This window comes from Pinus tabuliformis, chromosome X (genome assembly GCF_031772625.1).
Source record: "Pinus tabuliformis cultivar Carrire ecotype Pingquan chromosome X, CPIR1, whole genome shotgun sequence".
Taxonomy (NCBI): Eukaryota; Viridiplantae; Streptophyta; class Pinopsida; order Pinales; family Pinaceae; genus Pinus; species Pinus tabuliformis.
In genome coordinates this window covers 417,897,420-417,907,996 of record NC_142308.1, presented here as the reverse complement: position 1 = coordinate 417,907,996, position 10,577 = coordinate 417,897,420, and the positions used below count along the sequence as shown (strand labels likewise).

At 33.7% G+C, this 10,577-nt stretch overlaps 1 protein-coding gene and 1 pseudogene across 2 annotated transcripts; both read left to right on the top strand.

The window, feature by feature from the left end:
* Positions 1-1,482: 1,482 nt before the first annotated feature.
* Positions 1,483-3,577, top strand: LOC149140332 (alcohol dehydrogenase-like; annotated as a pseudogene). Its single transcript, XR_016265069.1, has 8 exons — positions 1,483-1,659; positions 1,863-1,992; positions 2,157-2,203; positions 2,348-2,671; positions 2,882-2,964; positions 3,077-3,152; positions 3,263-3,324; positions 3,512-3,577. The product of XR_016265069.1 is annotated as an alcohol dehydrogenase-like (transcript).
* LOC149140331 (alcohol dehydrogenase 1-like) lies at positions 3,563-4,390 on the top strand. Its single transcript, XM_089453262.1, has 3 exons — positions 3,563-3,607; positions 3,708-3,869; positions 4,046-4,390. Exons 1-3 carry the CDS (start codon positions 3,578-3,580, stop codon positions 4,163-4,165), a joined length of 312 nt encoding a protein of 103 aa, XP_089309388.1. The 5' UTR covers positions 3,563-3,577; the 3' UTR covers positions 4,166-4,390.
* Positions 4,391-10,577: the final 6,187 nt, after the last annotated feature.

Sequence of the window (10,577 nt, the reverse complement as noted above, 5' to 3'; positions counted from 1 at the left end):
TAGATTATTTTTAAAATATATAATTTTGGGAGGAAAAATTAAATAATTTTAATATTTTTAAAATAAATTTGATAAAAAAAAAATAAAAAATTATATTTCCATTTAATTGATTGGAATTTCTATAATAAAACTTTAATTGATTGGACTTTCTATAATAAAATTTTGTATTGATGTTTTAATAGATTTTAAGAAAACTTGAACTATTAAAAATTAAAATAAAATTTTATAGGATTGGAAAAGATAAATTAATAAAATAAATTGAATTCATTCGCCTTTTAATTTATTTAGTTTTAAAAATGTTTAAAAGTATTCACGTTTTAATTTATTTAGTTTTAAAAATGTTTAAAAGTTAATTTTAAAAGTAAATGAGATTTTCATTTAGTGAATGATTTTTTTTTTTTTATAATAAAACATTTTTTAAGCTAAATGGTAAATCTTTCTATTTCTATAATAAAATATTATGTTTAAAGTTTTAATATATTTAAAGAAAAATCAAAGTATGAAAAAAAAAAAAAAAAAAAAAATTATTCAATTGAATTTATGGGTATAATTTTGTGAGAGGATTTTTGTTAAGACACTCTATTGTGAAAAGGTTATAAGTTTGAAATTTATAAAAATTTAGCCATGGGTTAATTTAGTCTAGACCGGGTACAATTTCTAGATGATTTAAATACTTCTAAACTGTATCTATTCAAATCCTAAAAAATTACAGGTTTGAAATTTATAAAAATTTAGACATGGGTTAGTCTAGTCTAAACCAGATACAATCTCTAAATAATTTTGACTATTTAGATATTTCTATAATTTTGACTATTTAAATATTTCTAAATTATATCTATTCAAATCATAAACTAATCATGCTAATATCATAAAAATAACATATATTAACCTTAAAAAATTCAATTAAAAGAAAAATCAATCTATTTAATTTAATTTTATTAAATTGGTAAAGCTATTGTACGATAGATATTGTTAGAATTTAGAAGCGAATGATAACGAATGCACAGTATCGGACTTCAATCTCATAAAAATGGTTGAAGATAAAAGTCGCCCTTACTAAATTTTTTAATAGAAAATTTGATAAATCACAGAGGCGGTGAGACGGGCTGCCCCTGTATATCTGAACCCACGGTATCTGCCCACACACAACGGTTTTGAACCCGAGTAGGACCCGATAATAGTAGGACCCCATAATGGTCAACTAACACCAGCGGTTCCGCCAAACCTGGTGCGCTGAAACCATCAAATTTTAAAAAGGAGACTTTTAATTTTAACCTCGCAGCTCCCGCTCCCGCGCTCTTGGACAATCTGTAAAGTAACTCGAACTTCTAACCTATCGCATGGAACCATTGGCGCCAGTATTAAGGTAGTTAGGCTCAACAAATCAAATTCATGTGCGGAATGAGATGGAAGCCCCATGGTCAATTAAATAAATGAATATCACAGCTGGATGCCCACTAATGCCAAAGTATTCACCCGCAATCGATTGTCGGTGTTTCAAAGGAAAGTAGGAATATAAATTCAGGAAGCCTATGTGCCTGCAACACCAATGCGAAAGTCTGTTTGTTCACCATCATACTACGATTACAAAAGAAAATACCATCTGCGCAGAAAGGAAAATGGCAAGCTCTACTGCAGGCCAGGTTATCAAATGCAAAGGTGAACTAATTAGTTCAGTGCAAGGAATCATACCCACATTCTATTTATTTCATGTATATCATTTCAGGCAAAATTGATTTTCAGGGTTAAGATGGATTTATGCAGACTGTATATGTGTTTCTTGAAATCTGATATATTTTGATATTTGTACTTTTACTGTATGTGTGTTCTGATATATTTTGATATTTGTACTTTTGTTGCAGCTGCTGTTGCATGGGCAGCAGGGGAGCCTCTGAAGATTGAAGAAGTGGAGGTGGCTCCCCACAGGCAATGGAAGTCAGAGTCAAAATTCATTATACTGCCTTGTGTCATACAGACCTTTATTTCTGGGAAGCAAAGGTATACTATGAATAATTATCATTAGAACTAAACTTATTAAACATACAGAAGAATTAACGTTGGATACTGTATAACACACTGACATCTCTTTATACCATTAAATTACTTTTAAATATTTATTATAAAAAAAATCTTGACTGTTATTGCTTTGGTTGCAGGGCCAAACTCCTCTCTTTCCCCGCATCTTGGGACATGAAGCAGCTGGGTATACACTCTGTTCTTGTCCATAAATCGATACTTCAAAAAAGTTAATTAGGCATACTAGCAGACATAGAATTTCAAAAAGGGCAAAAGGGACAGTAATTTTCTTGTGATTTATTGGTCACTAACTATAGGTTGGTTGACACAGAGTTGTTGAGAGTGTTGGAGAAGGGGTGACTGACCTCAAGGAGGGTGACACTGTGCTTCCTGTATTTACTGGAGAATGTGGAGAATGCAGACACTGCAAGTCAGAGGAGAGCAACATGTGTGACCTTTTAAGAATTAATACTGACAGAGGGGTTATGATAAGTGATGGGAAGTCGAGGTTTTCAATCAATGGGAAACCTATTTACCACTTCGTTGGTACATCGACTTTCAGCGAGTATACAGTTACTCATGTTGGCTCCCTTGCCAAAATTAATCCAGAGGCTCCTCTGGACAGTCTGTATTCTGAGTTGTGGGGTCTCAACAGGTAAATTATTTTCTGGGGTTTTCGAAACTTAATTCGCTGATGATTGTGAAAGATCACAATGATATAATTGAATTAGTTTACATTGTTTATTGATTTATAAAGTGGGTGATTGAATTCTTAGAGTTCTGCTCGCTCGACTGTTAATAAAATCACCATGATCGTTTCCTTGATTGGAATTCCTATTCAAAATTCATTTTATTGTGGATGCAGGGATGGGGGCGACTTTGAATGTAGCCAAACCCAAGAAGGGTTCGTCAGTAGCAATATTTGGCCTTGGGGGTGTTGGCCTTGCCGTAAGTAAAATTCAGCTTCATTTCTGAATTTTTCTTTTTATGGGATCAATATGACGAGTTTACTGTTGAATTTTCTGTTAGACATCTGACCCGGGCTTAACTACGCACGCAGGCTGCTGAAGGGGCAAGAATTGCAGGAGCTTCTCGAATAATTGGAATCGATTTAAACAGTGACAGATTTGAAAAAGGTTGTAAAATGCCCATTTCCATCATTTGTTAATCACTGTATGTCTGTTGACTCAAGAATTTCCTTTCTATTTCGTTGTTTGAATCGTTTTTGTAATCTGTCCTCTTTCAGCAAAGCTCTTTGGTTTAACGGAATTTATAAACCCACTGGACTACAAGAAGCCTATTCAAGAGGTTGGTTGAGCTGCCTACAATGATTTCAACTTCTCTTTTCTTTCTCTCTTTCAAATTTATTGCTCTTTGTTGGTGCTCAATAGATGTGTAAAAGAAATTATGTTAAAGCTCAATTCAGTTTTGTGTTGTATTGTATTCGGAGAAATGTTTTAAATTAAAACTAAACTCTGGGAGCTTATCTTATCAGGTTATTGCCGAGAAAACTGATGGAGGGGTGGACTACAGCATCGAGTGCACAGGGAATGTCAAGGCCATGATTCAAGCCTTCGAATCCTGCCATGACGTATTTACTCTGCCTTCCCTTCCCTTTCTTCCGAAATTGTAAATGTACACTCAGTTTTAGCTACTATGCATATACTGATCAAATGGTTGTGTTTGTTCAGGGTTGGGGTGTAGCCGTTTTAGTGGGTGTACCTCATTCAGACGCAGTCTTTGCAACCAGCCCCGTGAATTTTCTGAACGAAAGGACATTGAAAGGAACTTTCTTTGGAAACTATAAGCCCCGTACCGATTTGCCAGGCCTTGTAGAGTTGTATTTGGAAAAGGTAGGACTTTCTTTTATTTCTTATTCTATGAAGATTCATTCATTTCCTTAGATTTTAGGATAGAAATGGCTCTCCCAGGCCATGCCTGCTGCTGCTTCTTTCCTTTCCTGGCAAACATCACTACTCTTTGATCTCCATGTAATTAGTCTTTCAATCTAACTTCTTTTTTTTGGCAGAAGCTTGAATTGGAGAAATTTATCACACATGAGGTTTCATTTGCCGATATCAACAAGGCATTTGATTACATGATTAAAGGCGAGAGTCTGAGATGTGTGATAAACGTGATTGGCAATTAAACGTCCGAGAGGAAGTCAACAGTGATATCTCAAGTTTTCCTTAGTTTCTTACAGATTTTGTGGTGGATGGCATCTTTGAAGTTAAATTCCTTGACATATAGAGGTTCCCTGAATTCAATACAGAAAGGGTTTGTAGAAATACGTTAGAATTTTAGTATTGTAAAAATTGTTACAATTTTGAATTTTAAAAGCTTTGAACTTTGAACAAGCGTTATTGTTACGAAGAATCTATGTTCAAATTATCTTATCTTGAATAATCAAAATCGTCTTCCCAAATGCTTTGATGGTCTAGGCTTTCTTGGTCTTTGAAGTTGAGTTCAGTTTAGAAACTGAATAGGAAAAAATATATTTTAATATATTATAAACAAGAGGTCGCTGTAAATTGCATACCAAAGTTGTATGGATTTTAAAAAGAATTACAGTAACATTTTGTTGCCATATGCACGTTTGAGCAGATGTTGGAACCGAAGTGGTAAACTCACTCATTTTAGGTATTACACAGAATTTAGTATTGAAACCTATGAACCCTGATTGTATGAGTAGAATATATTGGGCAAGCATAGAATAAATTGGTAAACTCACTCATTTTAGGTATTACACAGAATTTAGTATTGAAACCTATGAACCCTGATTGTATGAGTAGAATATATTGGGCAAGCATAGAATAAAAATCACTAAATTTATGTGTGATTTGGTAAATTTGAGGGATCAGATTTGTAATGCTTCTGAAATCAAATAGAGTAGCTGATCGTTATGTAAAAAAACTATTATTTTTTTATAAATCTTAAAATAAATTATTTCTGCATGTATTTCTTATTTTTCATTTATTATTTGGAAAAACAAGTTTTTATTGGGGAAAGCAAGTTTTTTTTATGTTGGTTTAATATCATTATTTGGGAAAGCAAGTCTTTTTTATGTTGGTTTGATGATATTACAATTAGTATAGATTCAATTTAACTTTCCATCTACTACCAAGAGCAGAGAGGAATCAGATGGATGTATGTTAGTTTTGAATAACACATTAATAAAATATTTTAACTATAAGAAATTTCTAATTTTCACTTGCTAATAATATTAGTTTCAGGTTGATTGTTGTGGAGCAGGGGAAAGCAATCATACCCTATATAGGTGAAACCTATAGAGTTTCAACTCTAGAATTTTCTCTACATTACATTAATAAATTATACGTACATGCTTATGGTACTTTTGGCATTCACACGTGTAGATGCTTGGCTTCTTGGTTCTTCATGATATTATTCTTTTAGTGTATTTATAAAATTAATTTGTTAATCTCCTAAACGAAATCACCCCATGCAGGGGAAACCTCGAGAGTTTTAACTCTAAAATTTTCTCTAGAATACATTAATAAATTATACGTAAATGCTTATGATAATTTTGGCATTCACACATGTAGATTTAAAGAAACACATGATAACTTTGGCATTCACATGTGTACATTTAAATAAACACAAAAAATACAGGAAATACCTCAACATAATGATAAAGGACAAAACTTAACACATTCCTTGTCATCAATAATTTTCCTAATATTCCTTGTCATCGATAATTTTCCTAATATCATTGGATGTTTGGAAGCCCTTCTAGATTGTACCTGAAGAGAAAAGTTGACTTTGTTATTACTATAGTTGCATTTTGAGAAGTGAGAAGTTGATTTTCATTGTAGTTGTGATTCTTTGAAAATGTGTGAGTTGACATTTAACCTTTCAAATTTTAATTTTTAATTATTATAATTCTTATTTTGATAATTTCACTTTTCTTAATTAATAATTATAATTATTATTTTAATTATTAATTTTGAGCAGACATAACATTACATGATGTTACACGACTTTACAACATCTCCCTCATATTGGGTTGTAGAGCACCTCTCAATGTAATTGTATGTCATTCGTTCTCAAAAGAAACTTTATTTATTTTGTTACCAGAGAATAGCCCTTGATGTGTTGCAATGTTGTCCATTAAATCGCTTAAACCAAATTAATTCCTTGGTTGCATTGCAGATGAGATACTCTACTTAGATGCTTGGCTTCTTGGTTGTTCATGATATTATTCCTCCAGTCAATTTATAAATTTAATTTGTTAATCTCCTAAACCAAATCAATTCCTTGGTTGCATCAATGTTTGGCTACTTAATTGCTCATGATATTATTCCTCTAATCAGTTTGAAACATTAGTTGGACTTAAATATTTGATCATCCACATCCATTGCTCAAATCTCCATCACAAAATTTTACTAACTTTAATGTATCAATTTCCATCAAAAGTAATGTCCATGTTTGAAGAAGTTCTACATGGGGTTGTGTTCCTCACCATTTCAAGATGGAAAAAATCCATGTTGAAGGTTTCACATTATCTCCCTAAAAGAAAACTTATGTGTGAAAAGTTTCCCACTCGGGACACTCAACCTAAAATCTTAAAATGTAAGGGATGTCTTAGCATATCGCTTAGATGCATTTTTGTGTTCTGCATTTCCATACCCTAGAAACTTGGTAGGAGATTTGTTTTATGTACCCTAAAAATATCTTAAAACTCTCTTTATTGATTAATAATGGTTTAGCCTAGACCTAAAGAAAATTGGCTCAATCAAATTAAACAAAAATGATGTCTATTCTTGTACATACCATAATATACATCATGATGGAATTTTCATTTACAAATAACACTTTTTCATTGCTTGCAACTCAACCTACATCTTTGGAATCATGTCTTTAGATAATTGACCATATAAAATTTAGTTGTGATGCTGGATTTCAACTTTTAATATTGACAAATATTTGCAAAAAAAATTGCATCATTGCTGGAATTTAGAAGATCTAACATGTATACTTGAAGTAAGTATTTGAATCAATAGGCGGATTCTCTCAAATACTTGTGCCTTTAGGTACCCATCAATCCTTTGGCAACACACTTTGGAAGATTGCTTTAAACCACACGAAACCTCCTACAACATTCAAACCAAACGTCATCTTGTGGATTTCAAATATGCTTTAGGCTACAACATGTATATCTTCTCTAACTCTCCACTGGGGAAATTTTCATTTACATAAAGTTGATACACATTTATACCATGTAATTTAGCAAGTATGAGCACACCTTAATTGATGACATTTGCACCACGAGTGAAATATTTTTTGGTAGTTGACTCCTTGAGGCTCCTTTGATAGTAATGAAATAAGTATGCTTGACATTATAGAATAATCATGAACCATTGTGATGGCCTTTGAAATCTATTTAAATTATTAGTGATTCACTATTAATATTGTCCACTTCCTCAATGCTCATAAGCCCTAGTTTTAACTCCTCTACACCCTTAATATTCTCCTTATCCATAGATTCCTCCATTGTGTCTCAAATGGGAATTGACTCCCCTTACAATGTTGATGGTTTTAAAAGAACTAACACCAATGTTATCACCCCTAAAGTCCAATATTTGCATTGGTTTCTTAGTAGCACTTTCCATGTCACATCTCCCACTCCTTTAACCAATAATGTATGTTGATCAAATACAATATACCTACTTTTGATAAGCTTCTTGTTTACTATATCTTAGACTATATAAATACTTGAATAACCATCATATTTGACCATAAATCCACTTCATACTTTCTCACCCAATGCCTCTCCTTCCCATATTGTACATGGAGATAAACATGGTGCCCAAACACCTCCACACATAGATTTCTTGGCTTCCTCCCATTCCATGCCTCATAGGGATGCGTGGATTGTAACAACCCCGTATTAAAGTTTCATGTAATAAAGGATAATAAAGGAAAAATAAGACCAAGCTCATGGGACACATATTCCAAGTTGAATATTGAGAAAACACTTTAGTGGTCATCACTTGTGGTTCAATAATGACTATGGAAATTGGCAAAGGCAAAGAGGCAATAAATGACATTTAATTAAGGAAATAAAGAAAATAGGATAAAATGAAGGTGAAGAGACACAAATATGCATGCAAAGGAAATTAAAGAAAAATGAAGGAAAATGAAGAGAAAGGAGGCATCAATGATAAAAAGGCACCTGAGAAACAATTCACATATTTTGGTCAGTGTCAACTTGGATCAATTTTATAGAGAGAGAGAGAGTGAGAACAAGCAAGCAAACAATGGAAAACAAAGTAAGGGAAAGGACAAGTAGAGGAAATCATGGAAAACATGGAGAAAGTTGGATCAAAAACTTAAGCAGGAATATTTTGTAGGTAACAGGTTGCATGTGTGATTTCCTTGTTGGGATGTGAATGCATGGTGCATGTATTTGTTTATTTGGTTCATTTGTTGTCATTGGCATGGGTTTCTCCTGGTTTGACAGTGATTTTAGCCTTTCCTTTCCATTTCTTGGACAATCATGGTGTGATGGGATTCATTCTTGGTTGAGCTTTGGATTGTTGAAAGGTTTTGGAATGAGGTGAGGTGGTCTCATGAAAATACCAAAGGTTGGGGGTAGAGATGGTTTTCTCCTGGAAACCTTGACAGGTGGGCGAAGACAGGAAAATTCCTTAAGGTATGTTGAAGAAATCCTGAGGCATTCAAGCATGGTTTGGTTTTGTGATCTCAGCACCGGTTTAGGTGAGATCACAGTAGCTTGAGGATGGAGGTTGTTTAACCTCTGGAGTCCTTGTTTTTTTATGTCTTGGTTTATCCCATGAGATCCCACATTCATGCTTGGAATATGGCACAAGGGTGGTTAAAAGAAAGGATTTTTTTCAGCCAAATCTATGGTCGGGTGGTATATGAAAGTCCTTGACTTGGTTGGGTTTGCATATGCTAATATGGTTTATTCTTCTAATGTAATTAATGAGTACATGTATTTGTTATTATGTGTATTTTAAGGTTATTTGGTGATGGTTTCTATTATGGTTATATGTTGGTTATAAACATGGTTCTATGATATACTCTAGTTTTGGATCTTGCTCATGATTTGATAGTTTATGGAATGGTTTATGAATGAATGGGCTAACAAGTGTTGTTGTAGCTAACTTGAGAGGGCATTGAGCCTTCTTGGTGATTATCATATGAATTTTAGAAGTTTATGATCGGATATGCATTCATAACCTGTAGCTTTCATGTTGAAAATATGTTTGATGAAATGTCTATCCTGTATTAGGCATGTTCTAGTCAAGATCATGTTCAAATTTTGAATGGATACCCTTGTTATCATGTTATATGTTTCTGGAAACATACAGGCAATTTTTGGTAGCGGTATGAAGGATTTCCTGAAAAAGTGGCATAGATCTCGTGATCGCATGCACATAAATTGGGATCTTTTGTCATAACAACATGCAAGCAGGCTTATGGGTGTCGTTGGAGCCTCATAACTGCATGCATAGTGTGTCAAAGGTGCAGTTGGGGTGTTAAGTCAGTGAAAAGAGTTTCAGCTCAAGGATTGATCACCAAGGGTGGTTGTTGGGATCTTGAGTGGTATGAAGTCTCTGATGGGTGCCAGTAAGTTGTTGGTTTGTAGGCCCCACTACCATAACTAGAACTTGGAGGTCGGGTCATGTCATAGTAGTACTCAACTCATGTTTACCCTGGAGAGCTTGTAAAAGCGGGTAAATGTGGGAGGCATCGTTATAGGGTGGTATCAAAGCGGGTTTTGTTCTCTTTGAGTGATATTTGATACCACAGGGTGGTATTAGAGCTTTCAGGTTCAAACATGTGGAATGGATGGGATAAATGTATATTGTCATACATGCATTGTGATGGTTATGGTTTTCATGCATGAGGTTATTATTACATTCTGATGTCATCATCCATGATGTTGATTTATTGATATCATGATGTATGTATATGTATCGTGCTAATCTGGACTGATTTGTGCAGATGTGATAAGCTTCCCTAACTTCACTAAGGTATGGTTTGATCATGTTTGTATTTAGTTTATCTAATGTAGTATGCTTGCAGGAAGAAGACGATTAGAGATGACGAGTAGAATGGTGGGCTATAGTTCATGTGACTCTACTTACAAATCTATTTAACCGCAAGGAGATGAATAATCTCCTGATATAGAAAATATATTGAGAAGTTTGAAGGCATAAATCAAAAGTTGCAAGGAAAATAATAATAGGATGATTCACACACAGGAAAGGGTTTGTAACAACCTCGGGTTGAATGTTCATGTAATAAAGTTAATATAGTCAAAACAAGACCAAGGTCACTAGAAATGTATTCCGCATTGAATGCTTGGAAAAACATCCTAGTGGGTGTTCACTTCGGTTTTTATTATGGCTAAGAAAATTGGCAAAGGTATTGAAAAGGAAAAGAGGCATTAATTGACATTTTATTTGTGAAAATAATGGAAAATAGGAGAAAAGGAAGGTGAAAGGTCACATAATTGCATGTGAGGAGGAAATTTAAGAAAATAGAGGCCTCAATAATGAAAAGACTTCTGA